We start from the raw sequence: 24,739 nt of genomic DNA on the forward strand, positions 1-24,739 counted from the left end.
CCCGAGCATGCAGTGCTTCCCCGGGCTGGTGCTGGCGCTGAGCTCGCTGCTGGGCGCCCTGGCGCTGCTGCAGCTCTCGCTGCACCTGCGGGTGCCGTCCCGCTACGGGAAGCACGAGGAGCGGCTGTGCCGGCCGCGGGGCCGGCTGCCGGCGCGCTGCGCCTGGTTCCTGCAGGAGCTGCCCTCCTTCCTGGTGCCCGCGCTGCTGCTGGCGCTGCGCAGCCCGCCCCGCCTGGAGCCGCTCGGCTGCCGCCTCCTCTGCTGCCTCTTCTGCTGGCACTACTTCTACAGGTACCGCCGCCGGGCACGGCTCCCTGCCGCCTCGCCTCGGGAAAGCAAACCAAGGGAAGCTGCGGGAACGGGGGCAGCCGGAGCCGGGCGGGCGGTGCGGCCGGAGCAGGTCCTGGCCGCAGCATCGCTCCCGCCCCAGTCCGCCTGGACATCCGCGCCCCGGACTCCGCTCGAAGCGTAGGGACCGGCCGGGTGGGCATCTCTGCCCCAGCCCAGCCGCCGGGGGAAGGAGTAGGGGATGCTTGAAGCAGGGGAGAGGATGGATGCTTTGAATTGTTGTCTTAGGGGGAGGGAAAAAAAAAAAAAGAAAAGAAAGAAAAGAAAAAAGAAAAAAAGAAGGTTTCGCTAAGTTGAAGCAAAGGTTTGGATAAAACTCATCCAAATATTATGTAAAGGTACATAGGAAGCGCGTGTTGCGGGCAGGAGAAGCGCCGCATGTGCGGCGCCGGGAGCAGCGGCGGCCGCGGAACGCAGCCGTGGGAATGCGCGCGAGGTGGGCGAGAGCAAATCCAGGGAGCGCCGGGAGCGCACGGCGCTGCCCGCAGCGCGGGGCCAGCACGGCCAGAGCCACGGCACCTGAGTTCGTTCTTTATGCTCAATTCCTCATCCCCGCTCCGCTGCCGAAGTACAAATTTGTGTTGGTTTGGTTTTTTTAAAATATTTTTTCTTTTTAGAAACCTAGTGTTGTCAGAGTCAAAGAATGCTGTAACTCTAATTAATTCTGTATTTACACCGAAGTACAAATTTGTGTTGGTTTGTTTTTTTTTTTAAATATTTTTTCTTTTTAGAAACCTAGTGTTGTCAGAGTCAACGAATGCTGTAACTCTAATTAATTCTGTATTTACTGATCAGGAGCTCAATTAATAGTAGAGTTTCTATCCAGTGTTGGTGATAACTTTGAAGAGTTACTACAACTGTCACCCAGTTCTGCAGACAGTGGGACTTGGTTGTGGAAAATATCACCAGAATCCATCTTCTGCTCCACTTCCATTTTCTGTGGAGTTCTTTCACGAGAAAGTTGAATTGTGGTTATCTGTTTATGGAAAAAAATGGCTTTTATTCACAAGTGGCAAGTGCGTGTGAAAATGTTATGCCATTATGTAGTAAAGAGCAATGTAAATTCTGAGGCAAAACCTTGACTTGATTTGCCTTTTTCCACTACCATTCCTATATCTGCTTTTTTGTTTTGTTTTGTTTTGCTTGTTTCATAGAAATAGAAAACATTATTGTAATATTTGATCAGAAATAATTATTTGCTACTCAACCAAAATCAATACATTGAAAATTCAGTTGCAGTATCTCTACAAATAGTTTAGGGGTAGAAACTCAAGAGAAATCCTGTTCTGGAGAAATTTCAAACAGAGAATGGTTTACGTTGCTAACACTATTTTAGACATGTATTTGTTATCACTCCCATTGTCTTTGATGCAGGAGTCAGCTCTAGGACACACCCATAACATATTTGGCTTCCAGAAAGCTAGATGTATTGATTATATGTAGTTATACAGAATGTAGTTTAATGCATTTTATTATCAAGAATTTCTGATTGTTTGAGAAACACAGCTATCAATGAACACCACTAAAGAACTGAAAGAAATATTACCCTACCACTATGCACACATCTATTGACTCTGTGGCTTCTTTTCCAAATTTACTGCTAGACTTAGGCAAAAGCACTGTGTGTTCACACATTTTCTTTCCCTGACAGTTCGGGGATCTTCTCATCTGTCGCTGGAATATCCTTCTTCTCTTGTAAAAGTAAAAGCCCTCACTTAACGAAGTCTGTATAAAACTTTTCTTTCTAATGCAGCATGTTACTCCAATATTATTCTCACAGGCTGCAGCCCCTTCTCACACAAGCCATTCTGACATTCTGCTCAATCAATTAATATTTGAAATGTTGTTTTAAATATTAATACTCTGCTTATATGTAAAAGAACAGCAAAACCACAAAATATGGATTTTTCTGGGTTTTGCCTGACAATACTGTAGGACAGGCAGGTTATTTGAGGGATCCTTGGTAGAATTACCTATGGCCACATGGATATGTTTATGATTAGAGCCTTCTTGATGACGTGAAAGTTTTAACAATCAGCTATTTGTTATCTACAATTTCTAGCAGGTAGGATAATTTATTGTTACACAGAATTTTTTAGCCTTTATCTTACAGTTGAACAGAATTTCTGCAGCTTTCTTCTTCTCAAGACTTTTTAGCTACCTAGACTTTTTTAGTCCTTGGACCCTCTGAAGGTTGGGTCAAATTCTTAGCAATCAGTAAGTGGCACAATAACTGTAATCTGAATTAAGCCTTTAACTAAAAGAATGGGATTTACTCAGTCCTTGGAGGAAGACAACAGTGATGGAGGAGACATCCCTCACCTTTGGGCATTCACAGGTTTTGCCACCCAGAATCAGCTCCAGTCTAAGCCCATCTGCAGCTCCTGGATTTTCTAGGGAGTACCTCATGGGAATTTAGGCTTCCCTGTTCCATGCTGAGTGCCACCACTTCCTGGTGACAATGCAGGTGGGAAAGCTGTCTTATTGCAGAACTGAAAAAGGAGTGGAAAGAGTGCACTTACATATTATGTGCACTTGCATATTACGGCTGTTTGACTATAAAATGATGCTGAATAAATCATATTACCAAGGGGTAATGGTGGCACTGCATTAGAATGTTCCATTGCCATACAGTGTTTGAAAAGAGGTTCAGTAATCTGACATAACAGTCAGGACCTAGTTTGACTTTTCGGGTTTTGTTTTGTTTTGGTTTTAATTTTATTATCTTTACTTGGAATAATCTAACATCAGTTTTAAGTACTTCTGTGATGAAACTTGACTGCAAGGATAATAAGTAAAATGTTAAATCAATCAATAATAAAATTGCATTTACCTAATGGGTGTAGCCTACTTCATTTTCTGACTTTAAAATATTGAAATGAATAAAGGTGTTCCACTCTTAATCATAAAGGTATTTTGTTAATCCACTTCTAGTTTTACTACTGATCATCTGGTATGTGTACTTAAGCATTCCTCTGTGTTTGTATCAAACATTTTCTTTGCATATTGTTGCATAATTTAGTGACTTCTTTCTCTCCACAGGGGAGCTTTTGTAATTCCTAATCTTGTCTCATCTACTATAGCAAACATACATGAGGAAGGGAAGTTTTCATCAGAGGTATGCTCAGAAGGACATTGCAGTCCATAATGGAGAAACACAGACTTCCAAAAGACTGCTGTGCTTAGCTGTTCTGCCTTCCCTTATGTTCTAGCCAGCTGTGTTGCCCCAGTAGCTCCTTTGAGACTGAAGCACATATTTCAGAGTAACTTCAAGTCTTGGTCTGAAGACCCCTGACAATGAAAAATACGCCATTTTTTAAATGGAAAAATCCAGTTATCTTCTAAATTCTTTTACCCTTACTTAAACATGTTTAAAATGTCTTGCTTAGATTTGAATGGTCTTGATTTTTCTCCCAGTGGGCCTTGCTCCTTCTATGCACCCTGTGCTAATTTAAAGCACTCCTTAGTGTCCTTCAGTATTCTCTTACCACGATATCACTTACATGGCACTGGATCATGTTTTAATTTACTTGTTACAGAGCTGTCAAGACCTCTGTGAGCATCAGTTTGATCCAGATAATATAGGAGCACATGATCATATTTCTGGTGCATTAATTACCACACATGATGTTGTATTTATGCTGAATTTATGGGTTTGTTGTGGATTTATGCCAGATGTAGGGGAACAAACATTACCTGATCTGACACAGAGTTAGAGTAGTGCAGACACATGATACTTCATCCGACATGAGGTTGGTCAGGATAAAATTACCTTTTCATAAATTTAGGAACAGGTTTAAGCCACCATAATTAACTTGTCCTGCTTTTGGACATGTTGTCAAATAGCTACAATAAATTTTTTTATTTGTACTGAGGTATCGTAATGTAGATTTATAATACCACTGAACCACAGCAGACCCTCAATGCAAGACTTTTTTCTCCTCTCAGTCCTCAGATAATTTCTGTGGCTTTTTTCCCCTCTCCTTTTTTTTCTATATCCATTTTAAAATGAAGACATCAGTGTGTGATGTATGATACAGTGCCAGAGTCTTAGTAGCATGCCTAGAGATTCCTGTTCTGCCATCCTACTCTGATGTTTACAGACTGGGAGAGCTCTTTTCTGTTTGGAATCATAGAGGGGCATCCTATGTTTCCAGGCTACTTAGAACACTCTGGAGCTGGTGTGACCCAGATTGTAACCAAGGTTACAATCTATTGCTCCTTAGCAGTGGTTTTCTTTTATATCACTGTATTTCCTTCATTTTTAAATAACTTTTTAATATGTGCTTTTTCTAAGCACACTGCTTAGAAATGCTGTCCTGCTCACATTCATATTCACTGCTTGTCTAGAATTTGTGCCATGGGCCAGCTTAATTAGTAGTAATTTTGTATTTATTGTCGGGCTCTTGAGGAATATGCTGGAGTGTTGAAGGGACCACCCTAATACTGCTCTGAAAGCTGGATTAATGCTGGTGATGCCTCACTGACAAGGACTTTAGAGGACCTCTCTGCTGGCCTGCAGGAGTCCTGCGAGCCAGTTCTGGCAGGGCTGTGCCCCATCCAGCCCACTGCGGGCAGAGAAAGGAGACCGTCACCTGCGTGCTGACTGCTGGCCAGAGAGCCAGCCCTCCCTGGTGCTGCCCAGAGCAGAGACTTTCTGTCCGAGAGGATTCAGGAGGGAGGGGATGGAGCCGGGAGTCCTCCCCTCCATCCTGCCTTGTCCAGCGGCCCGTGGTGAGCCGTGAGAGCAGAACGCTCTCGCCTTTGCCTGCCGCCGCTAGGCAGCAGCCTCTCTCTTTGTGGCTTTCAGGAAGGGATGGAGGCAGCCTGCTGCTGCTGCTGCTGCTGCTGCTGCTGCTGCTGCTGCTGCTGCTGCTGCTGCTGCTGCTGCTGCTGCTGCTGCTGCTGCTGAGGGGAGCACAAGGAAGGGAGGAATCCCAGCCCCGGCCTCTTTGGCTGCTCTCCCGAGTTAGCCAGCTCTTTGTGTCCCAACGAGCGCTTCATCAGCACAGCATGGTGTGAATTTCGTCAAGTTCAGATGCTCTCTGGTGCTAAAGATAACATTCTTAAAACCGGAATTATTTGGAATATGGAAAAAAAATTCGAAATCTGGGTTTTCACGTCTGTTTCCGGTAAGATCATAGCATCTTCACTTTCACAGGGTAGGTTCTGTGGTTGCAGGGGCCTCCAAAAGTGCTGGGGTGGGAAGGTAGAGAAAAGGAAGAAGTGAGAAAAGAAATGACTGCCAAGTCTGCCATCTGTATATGCAATCTCTGCGGAAAGCTGGTCATGAGCTGAAAATGATGAGTGGTGTAAGATGTAAGTACAGGAACACTTCTTGTGATAAATGACTTACAAGTATTTTACTTTGAAATGCAGTTTGTAATACAGCCTTTCCTGCTGGAGGGGCCGTGCTGGGAATGCCAGCAGAAGCCCTCAGGTGACGAGGAGAAACCCATTTGCTGCCCTTCCATTTTACAGTCCAGCTTCAAAACCAAAGGTGGGAAACACAACCTGCGGCAATGAGAGGAAACCTTTGCAATCCAGTCCCACATAAATCTTCATGCTGCATTTCTCTTGCCAGTGAGGAAGACGGGGTGGTGAGGGAGCAGAGGAGATGCCACCGTGCACAATAGCAGCAGGGAAGGCCTTGTCACACTGATTTGTGAAGATAATCCTGAAGACAGAGGTGTAAACGACAGGGTGCTGTATTTGCCCCTTCTGTGCTGCCCTTAATATCTGCGGCACTAGCAATTTAAAGAGGCATTTCAGTTTCAAAGACCATCTAGAATTACATTTACTTGTTTATTTTCTTCTCTTGCAAATTTGTTTTCAATCAAACAAAATCTTTGTTTTCCATTTTATTCAGTTAATATATTAACAAACCAAATAAATGAAAAACAATGCTGTTTTCATTACTGGAGTGAATCTGAGAGACAGTAAGTAAGGCTGCTCTTTGAGAAGCAGCTGGATCCCCAGACTCCTCTGTTTGGAGGTGACCCATTTGGTGTGTCTGTAGCTGGTTTTCTACAAATTGACATATTTCTAAAGAGATCAGGGAACGCCGAATTTTGTGGCAAGAGAATGAGAAGTGAGGAGCATTTGAAAACTACATCCTCACATAAGTTTTTAACACTTCTTTTGGCCAGTTTCCCTCTCTCTGGAACTAAGCTGGGGGGAAGAAAGAAAAAGGCTCGTGCTCTCCCCTGCTCTGCAGAATACAGTGCCTGCCTGTGCTGCCTGGTTGGTCAGGCAGGTGCTGTGTTTACCTGGACACACCTGGACTGGCCCTTTTTTCAAGTAGGAATACCTACTTGTGATCAGTAAGAAAAGCAGCTCAAGCCTCCAGAGAAATGCTGAAGGATGGAGGCTCCAAATGAGTAAGTTGTTTATAAATTAATATGCTCATAATTTTTAGATGTATTCTGTATTAGTTCATACAGAGCTTTAGTTATGTTTTTTGAAACATGAAGTGGACAAACAGAAATTAGATTAAGTTTGAACAATATTTATATATTTAAGTGGTGAATATAACCAGACCAGATAATAACCACTAGGTCAAATAGATCCAATCCAGAGATTATTTTTTCCCCCACAGAAATAGTTATTTTATCTTTTGGTCTTAGAAAGTTACCATTATTAAGTGTCAATAACTAAAGACATTTCTATTGTTGGCCTCTTATAACCTCTATAATTAATCTCCCAATACAAAATCTGTGGGTATTTGACAAGTAACAAATCCTGTTCTCTTTTCCTTCACCTTGATGCTTTGGAATAGACCCTGACCAGATTCCTTTTGGCCTTCACCAGCTACGCAGTAGCACATTTGCATCCTCTCTCCTGCTGTTTGGCCTTGGCAGTAATTCTAGATCTGTCAGCAATATCCCTAACAGAGGCTGACCATTTGCTGTGCCCCTTCTCTGTATTCCTTGCTCCCCAGGCATCTCAGTGCATTACAGTAGTGCTAATATATCATTTCTTCTCTTCAGTGAAAATACTGGATTCATTGCTATTTTTATCCAGGTTCCTCAGATTAATGTATTAATAGGCAAGAAAAGCATCTCTTTGCCTCAGAATTGTAAAATGCTCATGTACCTAGTAGTGGTGTGGAGTTTGCTTCCTTGCAGTCTTCTCTAGCATTATGAAATACCTTCCTAAATCTGCTCTCAAAATAGAATACTATCTGATTGCCTTCCTAACAATTAGCACAAATAATCCTATCGATACACTCCTTTCCCAGTGGAAAGTGGGCTAACATTACAGAAACCTATTGTTTTTGCCCAGCCCAAATTGTACCCATGCAATTTTTCCATTTGTCTCTTGGTCTGGAAGATTTTCTGCAGAGATAACTTAAGAGTTTATCTTTCTTCACTTCTTTTCAAGACAACATGCCTCTTAGGAGTACCTCTGTATCAGATGCTAATTCACTTTTGCTGCTTTGTTATTACCAGGCAGCTTTAAATGCACTAAGGGGTATTCATGCCTCCTCTGAGACCTCACTGTTGCTGTTAATTACAAAATGACTTGGTGGGTGTCAGTCCAGCTGCTCTGCAGTGAACTGTCCAAACTGCAGTCCCAGGGCAGACCCCTGAGTCCCAGCCACCAGGACATCACCACGGCATGGGAAGGTTGCTCTGATCTCCCCTGTGTGAGGTTTGAGCCCACCCCCCAGGAACTTAAAGCACTTGCTATCCTGTGAGCTTAAATCCTTTAGGATGATAACATTCTGAGCTCCAAACCCCACTGGGCTTTGGTAAGACTGGCAAGGATCTGGTAAAGATCTGGATTTGCATCACCACATTCCTGGTGCTGATATCAGAAAAGCAGAGTTATAAAGGGTTGTACTAAGACAGAGGCAGAAAAAAATATTAAATTATACACAGGAGTTTCTGTAAATGTGTTTACTTGAAAATAGTAATGTTTTTACCAAAGAAGAAAATTATTTGTTTTAATCGTGACATGTCTGCAGTATTCCCTTACTTGGGCTACTCTTTTAAGTGGGAAATAAAAGCCAAAAAAAAAGTGTTAAGGTCCATTCCATATGCCTAGTGGGAAATTTGTGATGGATTGTACTCCTTCAAGATCCACAAATCTGATTTTTTTTATTTCTTATCATAGTAGAGGCAGCCATTAAGGAGGAAGTAGGACTTTCATATTAAGCCAATAAATATTGTTTGACAAAAGGATACACTTAAATAGCCCCTTTGTGTACTCAAAAGCTTGTATAATTAAGGAATTTGCCAGTTTTATGGAGCTCCATTAAGAAAAATAAAATAGTGAAATAACCTCCTAGTAGTATGATTATAAATCAGTGTCCATCCCAGACATTGCACATTTCCCTTGGTATAAGTCATATTCTTGGTATCTCCTTCAAAATTAATTTTGGTCAAGAAGAGTTATGATAAAGAAATACTTTCAAACTTAAATTAAGAGACAATTCTTAATTTATGCGTCTCACAAGTGTTCTTCTCTGTCCAGAAATTGATTTAAATGTGGCAGATGAATTGATCAGTAGGGTGATCCTTAATGAACTTGGTAAAATAATTAAATTCATGTACATATACCCTATTTAAATGTAAGAGCTGTGTTACTCTTTGCTGACCACTCAGCTGACATTCTAATTATTTTTGCAACATCTCATTTTTAGAACAATAGCAATGGGATTATTTTGTTATCAAAAAAAAAACCAAACCAAAAAAAAAAAAACCCAAACCAAAAAAAAAAAAAAAAAAAAAAAAGAAAAAAACCAACCCTACCAAGAAACAAACCAAACCCAAAAAACCACAATTAAAATATTAGTTAAATATTCTATGTAGGAAAATGGGAAAAGGCAACTCATAAGAAGAAAAAACTGTAAATTTTTCTACAAGTCCATATTTATTTTAAGAACCAGCTAATTCTACCTAGCTGTGAACTTTTGAAGCACCAGTTACTACAGTATTAATACCTAAGGATGGGCAGAAAGTTTCACCATTCCTAGGAAGGTGTATCCAAATGTGACCTTCAACAACAATGAAAAAAGGTCCTGTTTGAAGGAAGCTGGGTTTGACCTCCTCCTTCCTAACTACCCTTTAAAAACATGTAGTGGAGTAGCAACACCCACAGCCAGCTTTGGCCAGGTATAAAATACCATTTTGGTTACAACAGTGCTAGAGTTCACCAACTTAATCCAGCATCTGCCATGCTGGGAGACTGCCTCCCAGAAATGGCTCTGGAAAATGTCACCTTACCAAGGTTGTCTTCAAAGAGATGCGCCGTCTGCTAGAGAAAGAGGGTTTGCCTAGGGGACATGCTAAGGAACAGATCAGTTCCCAGGCAGGACTTTGCTGAAGCAGGTCCAGAGGCAGGGTAATGACCTGCAGCTCTTTGGCACACTGGTGAAGGTGGGCTGGGTGACTTTCCTACAAAGGCAAGGCTCCTTGATCTAGGTAGCCATGCCATCATTCAGGGTGGGCAGGAAGGCTACAGAGAGCTCTGAGTAAGTTAGCTGGGCTACCCAAAGAAGTATAGTCATGTTAGCATGGTCTCCTGCTAGAGATGCACGTGCAAATACCTCCAGTCCTAAGTGTGGTCCTAAGCAAACCTTCCAGTGACTCCTGTCACACACCTGGGTAGGACAGTGCATGGACCTCTATTAAACTTCTGCTGCTCCTGAGAACAGGAGAGGAAGAAATGTTGAGAAATGGCAGAGAGGAAGAAAAGTACTTGCATTACACCACTGAAGGGTTTTTTGCCTGTTTGCTTCTCTTTAGAACCTTTAAAAAAAAAAAAAAGAATCATTAAAGCATTCACATTTTAAAACTTGGCCCAGATTAAGGTTGCTAAAGTGAGACGTGTCTCTGACTCTTCCTAGGGAAAGCAATTTAAACTTGGCGGAGTTGTCTGAGAAGTGCATTTGTATCTGTTCAAACACATAAAGGTCGTCAGCTAACATTTTTAGAGTCTGTTCCTCTGGTTCAGCTGAGGCTACAAGCAAGACCACAGAATGTGAGCCTGCAATCCAGCCAAGTACGCTCTAAACTGGCACTGTAGGGACAGAGCAAGGCTTTTCTGGCTGCTGGGATTATCAACAGAGAAGAACTAGTCTCCTAGCTGGAGTTCTGGCAACATGGATTAGGAAAAATACAACCTATCTTGAAAGCAGAGAAATAAAAACCACTGTGAGGTTTACAGTCAGGGCTACAAGGTGGGAAGAGACAGAAATGTCAGCTGAAAGAGCACAGGAAGGGACAAGTAGGAGAGTTGTCAAGAACAGCTAGGGCAGTAGTGGGGCAGGAGTGAGAAGAAATGGGAAAAAAAGGTCATGATGTGAGGAGGGCAATATCCAGGTATCAAGAGATGATGCTGACATTATGCTGAGTGATTCACTCAGCAGCTTTCAGTGTCAGGAAATCTTTTGACATATTTTGCCAGGAAACAGACGATTGTGACTCAGAATCAGCCCATGGGAGTTTTTCTTTAGGGGGAAAAAATAAAAGGTTTCTAAGTCCTCTGATTATTTTAATGTAAGCATAAACTCAGGATCTGACCTGGCCACTTCAAATTTTGTTCCTCTCTATGTGTATGTACTGCCATGAGTGCCATGAGGTCATAGAGGTTCAGTATGTTGGCTGAATATAATCTGACCAAGATTTAATGTTGAATAAGGATAGATTACCAATTGATTGTCTTCCTTTGGTCATTTCTCAGGCCCACAGGGGCAATTTATGGAAAATAATGACACTTGATCTGATAAGTGCAGTCATAAGAGCACAGATCTGTGCATCCTTGGATTTTGTGCCAGTTTTTATGTAGACACATCCTTCCATTCTGCTCACGATCTCAACCTCTGTGAACTCTTAGAACTCTGCTCCAGTGGAGTGGGGAACTTTTTGAAGTGCACAGCATAGTGTCTGATTAAGTAACTGTGGCATGTATTTCGCACTTTTGGCAGACTCCCACAGTTTAGCAATAGGAACAAAGTGATCTGTTTTCATAAATATCAAGTGATTATTTCTGAAGAAGAAAAGAGGGAGATACCTTTGGCTGGCTAAGGCTTTGACACACTATTGCTTAGATAAAACAACAAATATTCTCATAACCTCTAAGTACTGTTGCCCTTTAGATACTCTCAAGCAGTAGAGGTAATCATGAAGCACTGTGAGATCTGCACATTTGTCATCACCACAATCCATCTAGTCAAGTTGAACTTTAATCCCCATACAAGTCATCCTGTCCTCTAATCCCCATGAAAGTACAAATCTGGACCAAGTTTAATTAGGGTTTCAACTGTGATAGCTGGCCTGGTGCTGAGTCCATCAGAGCCTCTCTCTGACTAAAATAGCATTATGTTCCCATTCCCAGGCAGTTCCTGGCCACATACAGGCCTCAAATTTTCTTCTCATTCCTGATGGGCATTTGTCTAGTCTGTCCTTGACAATTGCTGCTTATTGAGATTACTAGGAATCTAGTAATGTTCCAATGCCTCACTGTCTTTCCCTAATATCTAAGCTGCACTTTCTATACACCTGTTCAGGCCTGTTGCTTCTTACTGTGCTCCCAGTAGACGAGGAGAATGCTTGACTCCTTTCTTCTTGGCAGGAGCTTTTTATACAGTTGCAGATGGTTATGATGCAGATGTTATGACTGGTTTTCTCTTAGTTATTTTAAAGAGCCCTGAGTCCTTCAGTCTTTCCCCACATCACACTTCCTAGACCACAACTGTTTGTCTTTTGGCTGCTTCCACTTTGTCTTTTATAGACAGCTGGACAGAGTATGATTTAAGCTCCTCCTAGCTCCATGCAAAGGGGAAAGATTACCTCAGGTATCTCCAACAACACATTTTAACATTTGCCTTTTTCAAAATAGCCTGACTCATTTGCTCATGCCCAGCTTGCCTTCTACCAGCATGCCCTCTCCTATCCAGCCCATTTTTCAGCTTGTCTTTTACATTTGGTCTTAGTTAAGTGCAGTATTTTGCCATTGTCTTTATTGAATTAAATCAACTGTTTTAAAATTATCAGACAAGTATTTCAAGACTATTCTAAATTCTGGTCTTCATTCTTGGTGTGCTCAGCATCTCTCAAAGCCATGTCAGCCACAAACATTGCAAATATTTTTTTCCCCCAGAGGCACAATATTAATGAAAAACCTGAGTGGTACCAGAAGAGTCTTTTGCAGAGCCTCCCTCAAAAGATCTTTCTAGTCTGACAGCAAACAATTGTGAACTATTCCTTGATATAATTTTTTAATCAGTTTATAGCCACTTGACATCCTCTAAACGAGGGAACTCCAAGTTATTTATAAGGTTGACATGTGAGACAGTGTAAAAAAACTAAGGACAAGACACAGGACATTGTCTGCTCCTACCATCCCTCTCTTATGATATATCCAATTTATGTCAATTCCTTCACTCAACAAACCTGCTTCATGAAAATAGTGTTACCTAAGTCATGCATGGAAATGAGCCCCGTCCCCTGCTGTTAGAGATACACAGGACTCTGAGTCCAAGAGGCTCTAACAGGTATTACTGCCCAGACAAGCAGTCAATCAGGCCTCACATTCTGCACTCCCCTGACCTGGCTGTGTGGTGTCTGAGGACAAACTGTGAGTTTGTAGGGGATGGTACTGATTTCAGCAGGGATCTGTACAGGGGACGTATTCCCTTTGCTCTATTAGCTCCACTTCACCTTCTTTGGCCGGATGGTACTGATTTCAGCAGGGATCTATCTGTACAGGGGACATATTCCCTTTGCTCTATTAGCTCCACTTCACCTTCTTTGGCTATGAAAGACAAAAGCACATTTAAAAAAAAAGCCCCCATCTTTCTGATGAATATGCCAAATTTGGGAAGGAATGGTGAGAAAGATATTAATATCTGGTTCATCTGGCTCTTGTTTCAGTTGCCTTTGCTTAAGGGCAGTCAATCCATTCTTCCCTTTATTTAGTTCAGCTCTCATTCTGATCTTCTTTCCACAATACAAACAAAAATGAAAAACATAAGTGGCTGGGTAATAGCAAATGAAAATAAAATAATATTTAAAATTAAGAATATTTCAAACCTATTTGGTGTTTATACCAAATTAGAAACATTTAAGAAATAAATATGCTGGTGTAAATGTATACTGAGTGTGATTTGCTGATGGATTGTGACTTGCAGAGACAGCTTGATAGTGCACCAAACCCAGCAGTTCTGTTCTTGGTGTCCCTTTAGAAAATGCATAATAACTGAACTACAGTGTTTTGATCCTATATCTGCAAAACCAGTACAATGCTTTTCATGATCAAATGGCTTTTTACCAGAAGAATTCTCCTTTGTTGGTTCTGTCTGGATGCTGGTAGTCACTGGGAGACACCAGATTTTCTAGTGACATTTTCAGAAATAATGGAAGAAAACCAAGAGGAGTAATGAAGCAAATTATAAACAAAATTGCAAAACACTTTTGAAACCTGGGCACTGTTGCAGTGAATTTAGAAGAGGAAAACTTTTTGCCTTGGAGTCAAGCCTACACAATTATTTTCTACTAATTAAAACCAAATACCCTTTTAAAGTTCTTATTCCTTTCCTTTTCCCTAATTTGTTTTGCAAGCACTTATATTTCATTAAAATAGCACATCTAATAATATCTGTATGCAATGTGAAGAGGACTAAGCTTTACCTATAAACTGTATTTATCCTCCTTACTTTGCTAAATGGACAGCATACTAACAATTTATATCAATCAATGAGGCATTACTGACTAGTTCTAGCTGGTCACAATGACTAGTTCAGGTGTTTATAATGTTGGAACTGAGTATTACATAGCTCAGATTCCTTAAATTTATCCAAGGTTAAATGCATCGTGGTTTTTTTTTTCCTTCAATGATTGACAGTGATATAGAAGCACCATTTTTTAGCCTTTCCCATCAGATACACATACTTTTGAAAATATTTTTTCCTATAACCCCCCTTGATTCAAAGGCAGCTGTAAGAAACTATGCTTTTCTGACCTGTCACCAAGGTTTCAACCTGAAATCTCTTTTTAGCTCTGTGGCCACAAGTCAAGTGCAGTTGCTGGTTCCTTTGACTGTACTGCAAGTGCTGTCATCCATGGTGTCAGCCTTCCTGGCACAGCAAGTACCACTCTGGAGCTTTACTCAAAAATGCTGGTGTTAAGCAACTGCTAATCTGTTCTAAGGAGTTTATCATCTTTGAGATGTTCAGTTTGTAGAAAATGTTGGATGAGTCATGAGACATTATGAAACCCTGAAGGTATCATGCTGGATTAGAGCAGAGGTTCCTTCACAGTCAGCACTCTGTCTTGGCAGATCATTCAAAACAAAATGCAGTAAATGGTGGTCAGTTGTCCTCAGCAGCTGCTACCTTCTGCCTCTCTTCAATGGAATATAATCTATCCCCTGAAATATAAGAATTAATATTAATTCCAAATCTTTGTCTTCCCATTATTAAAGCATCTGCCTTTGTCTGTAATTTCTGATTATCCTCCCTCTCCCAGTCCTACCCAGCTCTTTACTTCAGTGTTTTTTCTGTATTATAGTTGATAGAAATCTCATTGCATTCAACCTAATTTCCTTTCAGTATCAGGACAACTGTTGGTCACAGCTATTCAGCTCTCCCAATAAATTATTTTCTAGTGTTGTGTGTTATTTCTCTTCTGAAATAAGTTTATTCTTATTAGTCTTCAGTATAAGTTCAGCAGCCCCCATGGTTCAGTATGGCAGTCACTTACAAGTCTCTTCTAATTTTCCCACTGAATGCTACTGCATTTCTGATGTCTTTGCACTAAATCAGTGCTGCCCAGACTTTCTCTTTCCCACTGCCTTGCTTCTCAAGAACTCCTTGAAACCCAATTATGGTGCCATGTGTCTCAGGCACAGTTTGCTCAGTCCTTCTCCCATCCCTTGATCAGATGTGTGCCTCTACCTCTTGGCCAAGAAAGATGAGTCTGCTCCTGCCAGAGCAGAGTCTTCATCAGCCCTGGACCTGACACTAAGAGACCACAAAGAAAGACTGTCCCTACAATAACAGGCTTCAGGTTGAATTTATCTTGGAAATGAACCACAAATATCCCAAGGATAGTAGATTGACCCAATTTTTTTCAGATAGACTCCTCAGAAATTAACCTGATATGGCAGGTTTAGAATTGTTTTATACAATTGAATTATAATATTTTAAATCATATATCTGTCTTTCTTATTCCTTAAATTATAGCCACCCAAATTTGTCCAAAGATCTTTGGAGGAACATGGAAGTAAGGTATTGCATATGGAAAAATACTGCTGACTTGGAAAAGAGAGCTCATTCCAACTTTGTTTTTGTCATCACTAGATAGATAAATCTGCATGATTAAAATAAAAAGGTAATTTTCTTGCTCCCCTCACTGACTCTGTTCAATGATTTAAGATGAGCTTCCAAACTGGGCCACAGTCCAGGAAGTGATTACAGTTACCTGACGGTTTCACATTGTCCAGTGATGCAGGGATGAGGAACATTCCTGTCCCAGTCAGGAGATGTGCCCTGCAGCTGGGATCACCCAGTGGCACTCACAGCCCACACCTTGCACTGGTGGGCTCCTCAGGCAGCTCTGGCTGGGCATCAACTCCAGAAAAAGAGCTCAGCTCCTGGATTTACAGCTTCCTTACACCAGGAGATGAGACACAGCTGCAGTACTGCAGGAGATGAGGTGTGCTGTCTGTCCTGCACCTGCAGAGGGTATTGCCAGAGGCTGGATGGGCAGTGCATGGTTCCTGCCTGCTGGCATTGCTGGTGTGTCCCCTGCGTGCACCCAGATTTTGTTCCCGAGTCTGTGACAGAGTATGTCTCACTATGCAGACCCTAACAAAAGGGACATGGCCCACCCTGCACAGTACAAGTAGCTGCTAACAACCTACTTTTCTTCTAAATATTCCTGGCTGATGATGTTCTCAGTCTGTTGCAGAGTAAGTGGGGAAGGGAAGGGTAAAGCATCTCAGGGTAGGATGTTTGAAGAGAGGAATATGACAGGTGAGGAGTTTCTACCTGCATTGTGATGCTGAGGCATCTGTAGATATCATGATGAAGAAGGGTTAAAATGCTTAATTTCACTTTTGAAAGTATTTTGGAGTATTTTCTTTTACTTTCCATTTAAACTGATAGCAAATTAGCCTGCTGCTTGGAACTGAACATTTACCCATCATATTTGTTTTACCCCAGTCTGGGATAACTGAAAATTTTTAATTGGCCACAGGAAAGTTAGGTGCCAAATTGTGTCCTGGTGTGGACTTGACAGATTTCTCCTATAAATATCCAATGACATATTTGAGTTGTGTGTAACAAAACTCAAAACCAGTAAAAGTTTAAAATTACCTCAGAGTGCATTTAACCTACAAATAACCTACAGAATGGGGCTCAGAAAGTATGTGCAGACTAATCAGCAGCATATGTCTTTGGACATCTAATTTGGCATCCATAAGTCTCCAGAATAATTAGAGGCTTTGTGTAAGCATCACAACCACCCCAAATAGAAGTCCATCATGTTTGTGAACAACTTTAGCCTTTGTCCAAGTGGTCAGGTATGCTAAGGGTGCCAGCAGCTCCCTAGTAAGGTGATTCCAGTGACAACCTATGGTGTTAATGGTCGGTGCAAAGAGAACTGCTCTGTGTAATCTCCCCAGGTTTAGACACCAATCTTGTCAATCTGTGCACAAAAAAGAGGGAAAGTAATTCCATGGTTTGATAGCAGGCCAATCCTTTCATGTCTGACTGGTCTGTGGTTAGTGTAACACAAATCACAAGGTTTTTCTTATCACCTGAGATACAGGTATTTGTACAAATAAGAAAATGAAAACAACCCCATGAGGAAGGAGGGGCAGCAGGAACTGTCCTCTACTTAGAGAGGTCTTTGTTTGAGAAGGTACCAGTAGAGTGGTGAGAACTGCAGACAGCACCTCAGCAAGGAGTTTTCAGGGAGCTTGAAAGGGGGTTGCAAAATGGGCCCTCGATGGAGCAGGGTGTCTCATCTACTGCATGAGCCCTGCAGCAGCTGCACAACACCCTCCTGTCTGTGTTTTCCAGGGTCAGCTCAGTGTACACACGAGCTGGGAGCTCCCTGAGGGCATCACCCTCATGGGAGGGCTTGGCTGCCTGCCCTGACCTGAGCCACCAGCTCTCCACACTTTTTGTACACCTGGGTGGGACAAGCAAGGAGCCAGAGCACTTCCCAGACCATGGGAAGTGGTTCTCAGGCACTGTTTGGCACTTTGGTTCATCCTCACCAGCCATTCATGGCAGGCCCTGCCACCCAGAAAATCCCTGCAAGGACTCAGAGCATTCCTGGTCAGGAGAAGTCCATAGCTCTCTTCAGGAAGCTGGCCAGGGTCACAGGGCATGGGCCAGAGCATTCAGACATGCCCAGTATGAGTAGGACAAAGCTGGGTTATGGCCAGTGGCTGCTTTCAAGGTGAAAGGCACCACATCAGCCCTGCCCACCTTGCAATCTTTCTGCTTCCTAGTCCTTTGTTCATCCTGGTTAGACCCAGAAGGAGGAGGTCCATCCATGGCTCTCTCTGCCCAGAGGCACAGTACAAGGCTGGTGGTCCACAGGCCTGGAGGGAACCATGTGTCCTCCATTCTTGGCACCCCTGACCCAGTTGTCACAGGTGTGAAACACCTTGAGCTTCCAGAGTGATAAATGAGCTGCTACTGTCTGAAATACTGCATCTAGGACCGCATCTGTGAAAAGATTTCCACCTTCTGTGGAAAGAAGAGCAAACCTATACTTTCCCTGGGTTTAGGTGAGAGTCTCCAGAGTTTTCAAGAAGGTGGACTAATACCTCTAAGATGAAATCTGATGCAATGTCAAATGATTTTCTCTTCAAAACCTGTTCTTTTGGAAAATACGTGATGGGGAAGAAAATGAATAATACATTATTCATTCATTTAAAAAGAAGCTGTTGGCAATGGTTTAGTCAGATGTAGTGCCTTTGGCTGGTAAAGATAATAAAGGAGTAATGAATTAGTCATCAATACTACACCAAAAGTAAAAGGTCAAATTTGTCATTGGACTAAAACCAAAAGGCCAGATTTGTTCTGTTATTCTAAAATGGTGGTCTTCAGGCCCCTTTTGGTTTTCACACTGCAAAATAGTTCCAGCAGAGCTGCAGAATCTTCCATGGAATATTTAAAACTATTTAATGTCCCTGCTTTATCTCTGTTGCTTTTCCAAATCTCATCAGGAATAGTTTGTGCACCCTCAACTAGCCATGTAGTACAATCTCATACAGAGAATTGAATCTGGCCTCTGGTTTAACAGACCCACAGAGATTTCCTTGGAGAATTTGTTCCACAACAAAGATTCTTGGATGAAATCCTGACTTGGATTGTCCAAACTGCTATGAGGCAGGATTACAGTGATGCCAGGATTTTACTGCCTCAACAACTAAACAAAGCTGGTGCCTCCTGGCTCCCCTGCCATTGTACTTTCATTTTCCATGCAGATTCTTTCTGTCCTGCATGCACTCCCTGGCAGAGAGGTTTGTGGCCTCCCGTTACTGCAGGATAAGTCACCTTTCAAGGGCCTATAACCTTTACAGCAATAGCAGCAACAGGAAGCAGCACGGAAAAAATCAGTTTTTCTGGAACCTGAGAAACTCCTGTTTGCATCAGCTGTAAAAACTCAGATGCTCTTAAACCTGACTGGTTTTGGCAAAGGATAAAGCAGTGCCTGTCCTACTTGAATCTGCTGGATAAATTCACCTCCTAAATAATTTTGTGTGGTTTGCATAATTCCCTCTTCTATACAATTTGCTGTCTTCAAGCCTGCATTTGCAATTTTCACACTTTCTCTCGTAACTGTTCAGGTTGAATTTGTCAATATGACTTCAACAGCAGATCAGAATGCTAAAGCTGGCCTTGCTTACTCATAACTCCAGCATCACATTCCCAAAGGGCATAGCCAGTAATTATTGGTAACATTACTCAAAAGAGCATTCCTTCCTATTCTGTAATAAATATGATAAATGTGATACCACTATCTGAAGAATATTTTCCATACCTCTTACGTTTTTCTTTCTTTAAAAATATTTAACACTTCTGCATCACAGCTGCCTTAATTGCTAGAAGTCTGCCTTGCTTTGGAAAGCAGTGAATACATTAGCATGCTGCTGCTTGTACTCTGCTTACTCACTTCCAGACACAGTATGAGTTAATCTAGATTTATAATATTATGAGATTTTATGCCTCAGCTTGCTTAAGTTGACACTTGCAACATGGGATGTGAATTACTTATCAGTAATGCTTATATACTGGTATGATGAGCACCATCCAAAGCTCAAGAGGGCAAAAGAAAAAAATTCAGAGTGTAGATTTTTCCACTTACAGAACTTAATTTGCCAGGTAAGAAAATACTTACTAAAAATGAATATAACTTCTTTGTTTCACTCTCCCAGGGATGATATGGATTGCCCGAAGGGTCAAGGGGGATACTCCCACCTGAAGCAAACATATATAAAAACTAAAACTCTACAAGCACCAATTATTTGCTCACACAGATGTTAATGCAACTGTGAGCACAGGTGTTGTCTAAGAAAGCCCTATGTGCTGTAGCTGCATGGAAATCTCGGTGTCTAGCATATTAAACTTATGGCTGTAGCTCTTTTATTTTAAACAAAATCTTGAAAGCATGGAGGGGAGGCAGGGACTGGAGGTAAAGCAGCTCCCCAGGCAGGGAAAACCAGTGCTCTGCCCCTACACTGAAGTGTCCAAGCAGAGCAGGACAGAGCTGTTGTGCGTTCGAGATGCATGGGGGTCTCCTTCTGAGTGAAGTGGGAGAGGCTGGGACTGGAGATTTCCTCTTGGGCTGTATACTGCAGGGGCTGAGAGAGCCAGAGGGGTCTCAGCACTGCCTTCAAGCCCATCTGCCACCATGGGTTAAAGCCCTCAGGGATCAGAAATGTCTTCTCCATAACAAAGCTCCTCCCGATGCTCGATGCTTGTGGCATAGTAATCCTTGTTTGGAGAATCAGTATTGCAGTTGGTGCTGCCCTCCACAAACATCCGTGATGTCTGAACATCATGTTCCCATGTCCCTCCGCAGCAACCAATTCTTGCTTGGCCCACTGGAGCATTAAATCAAGTCTGGAAATGAAAATGCAGTTTGTGGGCACGAATTCCTCATTTTCACCAACAAGCGTAGAGAAAGGTACAGAGACGTTCTCAAAGCATCAGTGAATCTGGATGAGCTTTCTAACTTCCCACATTGGGTGCAGTCCTGAAGGACCAGAAAAAGACGTGTGTCTGTAGGATTTCATGTTCCAAATAAATTGCTGATCTTTATATTGTTGCTGTTATTTTCAATTTTTTTGTCTTTATTGACCTATTTTCTACTTTGTGCTTTGTTCAAGTTTTTTTCCCTACAGCAGAGAAATTGCAAATACAATGTTATCATGAGCAATGTGCTGACTTTTTTTTCTTATCTACCTTAGGACATTTATTTACCCTTTCTTCACTAGAGGCAGACCTTTCCCACTGCAATTGCTTTTCTTTGGCATGTTATTCTGTATCTATAATGGCTTCCTCCAGGGGTACTACCTGATTTACTGCGCTGAATACCCAAACGATTGGTGCACCGACATCAGATTTACATCAGGTAATTACAGCTGCAGGATTCCCAAGATCTAATCTCCAAGCAATTTGTAAGCATTTTGAATTATGTCCTAATCTTCAGTGAATATGTGAGTCAAATCTGTTGTGATGGAAATCAGCATAAGACCTGCTTGCTGGCCCAGATAAAACAAGTAAATGTGCAGTAACTTTTTTTTTTTCCTCCTAGGCAGCCACCTTTGAAGGTATATCATGTTATGTGTTAGCCTCAAATCACAAGCCTTGTTTTACTGACACCACTCCAGAGCCTCCTGCTGCTATGGGCCATGGAGATGCAGTCTCTGGCACAGGTGCACGGGGGTGTGCCCTTGCTCAGCCAGAAGTGTGCACCCAGCAGCAGCTGTGTGCAAGCGCAAGCTGTGGCTTTCTCTTCCCTGCCAGGGAGCTTTGCACTCCATGCAGCTATTCTGAGTGAGAGAGAAAAGCAGGGCAAAACCCCAGCACGAATGAGGCTTTAGGGACAAAAAGCTCTTTTTTCTCATGTAAGGCACGGGGGAAGATTAGAGATCACGCACAGTCTGGTTGTATGTTAATACGATTCCTTTATATTCCATAACTTAATAGCCTAGCTACATTTCACCCTGTAAAATCTCTCAAAGAATAACTGAACAGGAGTAGTTAGATGGCATTACAGATTTGGTACTGCATAGAGAGTGGTTTTAAAAGTAAACACAGAAATGAGGATTAACATGGAGGTCTGAGGAAACATTTTGGATATGACAAGTACAAACTAACCAAGGTACTCTGTACCGTTTCAGACCATGGATGCAAATCCAGTCTTTTCAGACAGCACCACCTACTAAAAATTCTGGACATTGTTTAGTAAGACCTCACATATCCAACAAAGAAAACACCATATAACTTCATTTTCATGATAAATAAAATACATATTTAATGCTAAAAAAAAAGAAAAAAGAAAAAAGAAAATCAGCATTAGCAGTACTTGAAATACTAAGGAAAAAACAAACAGTATATTCTTCTGCTACAGACTGTTGCCAACTTTCTGTTGCTACTGGAAATGTTGAAGTTTTATCAGCATTTAGTCTTTTATCTATACATTGTAGTGCACACACTATTTCTTTTCTTGCTTTCCCATCATTGTCAGATCTGGTTTTCTCAGTGTCCAACATGTCACAAAGTGAAGGGCATGTCACCTGCAGACTTTCTCCATCAAATGCCTCTGGTTTTTCAGTTAAATGGAATCTGGTCAATGGATGACTGTGGCCAGATAATGTCAGCATCCTTCAGCAAGCACCTGCTTTCCATCCACAGCCAAAGCTCTGTCCAGGCAGCCTCACTGGCAGTGAACTGAGAGGTGATGAGATGTAGGTTCCTTTCCCAGTTCCAGTGCTGTACTGCATAACTCTGTGTCTCTGTGCTCCCTTTTCCTCAGCAGTAAAATGAGGGGTTTGGTACTTGTCTACAGCTCAGTGCTTACTCTGCAGTAATGTGCACAGCTGTGGCTGGCTGTCATCAGCTGTGGTGGCCATGGGGTACTTTGTGTCCCACCATGAGTATTCAATAAATGGGGACTGTGGTCACCTGGATGTTCAGCTGAAAGTGCTCTGGTGTCACCAGTCACCTTCTCCTGTTCAGTAGCCTTCTTGGCAGCATCTTTTGACTTGAAAAAGAATCCACCCACCTAACATTATGACCCCTATCTGTCTGCTGCAAAGACAAACCTCACCCATGAGCTTGAGCAGGGATATCTAGACAGAGCTGCCTTTCTAATCCATTTCTTGTTGGTTTCTTAGGCCTCCTCTTATTTCTGCTGGGAATGGGAATCAACATTCACAGTGATCTCCTGCTGCGCCAACTGAGGAAACCCGGGGAAGTCACTTACAAGATTCCTCAAGGTATATTCCTATCCCCTCTTCCTTGAAGGAAGTAGGGCAGCAGAAGAAATAATGTTTTCTGACTGAATTCACAGGAGAGTGACAATAATGGCAGAGAAGCTGGTCCTGCACAGGTATTTGATTCAGGTGCCCCCCCCCAAGCTGCAGGGACTGGTGTGAGCTGGCTGCAGACACTCCAAGGAAAGCAGCAAGAGTATCTGGAAAACACAGAAGATTGAAGTGGACACAGGAAGAGGATTTTAGCTTTGCAAAAGGCAGCTGCAAAGAAGGAAATAGTCTTCTCCATGCCCAGAAATAACTAGTAGTGGACTTCTTTCTGTGCAAAAGGTGGATTCAAAGTGTAAACTTTAGGGGAAAATAATAACACCAAGGTATTGAACTGCCTTTCCAGGAAATGTCTAGCTCTGTAGAGCAACATGGATAGGAATCCAAGAATTTCTTGGGCTTGATATTGACTCCTTCTCCTGGCTTGTTATGGACGGTGATATGTCTCTCCCAGAGTTTTTCACCTCCAGTATTTACCGGCCTCTTGTAAATGCTGTGAAAAACTGAGATCCAGATTTGGCATTCCCCATAGGTAGTGAAGTTGCAAAATATTTTTGGGGCATAAAAAGAACTGAGTAATGGTAATTATTATAATTTAAATCTAATAATAGTCTTTCTTATTTTCCAAATGAAATTATTGTGAAAGTGCTGGAAACTTCTGAGTCAGAATCCCCCTTGATTCTTGTTTTTATACAAGAATTTCAAGCAAGATCCCCCTTTGGCATGGCTCCACTGGCTTCAGGGAAGTGCATTTAGGTTGCTGCTATGGGCTGAATAAGAAAGGGTACATATTCTGCTGCTGGCTTTATGCGAAAGAACCTTCCATGTGCAGGAGACGACTGTAAAAATTAAATATTTTGTCTGTTGCTGCAGGAGGACTGTTCACCTACGTTTCTGGAGCCAACTACTTTGGAGAAATTGTGGAATGGTTTGGTTTTGCCATTGCAACCTGGTCCCTACCCGCCTTCGCCTTTGCCTTTTTCACTCTTTGCTGCATTGGTCCACGTGCTTATCACCATCACAGGTATCAAACTGTTCCTTGCCATATGCTGCTACTTCCCCTTGGAATGCAGTTTGCAAAATGCCAGGGAGGACCAGAGCCAGGATTTGGGATAAAACTGAAATCTAAAGCCATGTACAGGAGGTGTATTGGCTTATTTGCGTAAGGCAGGCAATCAGCTGTGCCCCCAGCCTGACAGTCATGGGATGTGACCTGAGCTGCATCACTGCTTCCACCCTGCTGAAGCCTCTCTTTACTGAGCCTCATAAACCTGAGCCTTTCCTAAAGGTTTCCCTTGCAACCTCTGCAGTCCTTTGGAATAGATATGCTCTGAATCCCGAAATTTTCTACTTTAGGCCTGTTAGAACCTTAGCAGTATTATCAGTTAATGAAATAACTGGGTGTAAATAGTTTTGGAGCTGCTCTTTTGCAGAGTTACACACCGAGGTAACAAAGAAAGGCAGCTTGGAGCAGTTTTAAGGTTCCTCAGCTGATCTGTATTGAAACTGTGCAGTTTCCCTCTATGTATGCAGGTTCACTGTCTTGCTTATTTTCTTTCAGGTACTATCTCAAGACATTTACGGACTATCCCAAATCAAGGAAAGCCTTGATTCCTTTTGTTTTTTAATGATTGAAATATGGACTCTTTGTTTTGTTTTTATAGGATTTTTTTTCCAATTCCTAGTTTTAATGCTAGGTCTCATTATAATTAATTGTACAGATGATGTCCCCAGGATTGTAACAGACAAGAAGGTAATTTGGAATGGAAGTTCCTGTTTTAATTAGAGGGGAAATTGCAGATAGCTGTGGGCAAAAGGACTCCCCAAAAACATATTTGCTTCTCAGTGCAGTTCTATCTATGGAAAATAAATA

The 24,739-nt window shown here is 42.1% G+C and overlaps 1 protein-coding gene across 1 annotated transcript; it reads left to right on the forward strand.

Moving 5' to 3' along the window:
* SRD5A2 (steroid 5 alpha-reductase 2) lies at positions 1-24,535 on the forward strand. Its single transcript, XM_041404413.1, has 5 exons — positions 1-291; positions 20,788-20,951; positions 22,720-22,821; positions 23,740-23,890; positions 24,428-24,535. The coding sequence occupies exons 1-5, from the start codon at positions 8-10 to the stop codon at positions 24,492-24,494; spliced, it is 768 nt and encodes a 255-aa protein (XP_041260347.1). The 5' UTR covers positions 1-7; the 3' UTR covers positions 24,495-24,535.
* The last annotated feature ends 204 nt before the right edge of the window (positions 24,536-24,739 follow it).

This window comes from Onychostruthus taczanowskii, unplaced genomic scaffold (genome assembly GCF_017590055.1).
Source record: "Onychostruthus taczanowskii isolate IOZ18803 unplaced genomic scaffold, ASM1759005v1 scaffold21, whole genome shotgun sequence".
Taxonomy (NCBI): Eukaryota; Metazoa; Chordata; class Aves; order Passeriformes; family Passeridae; genus Onychostruthus; species Onychostruthus taczanowskii.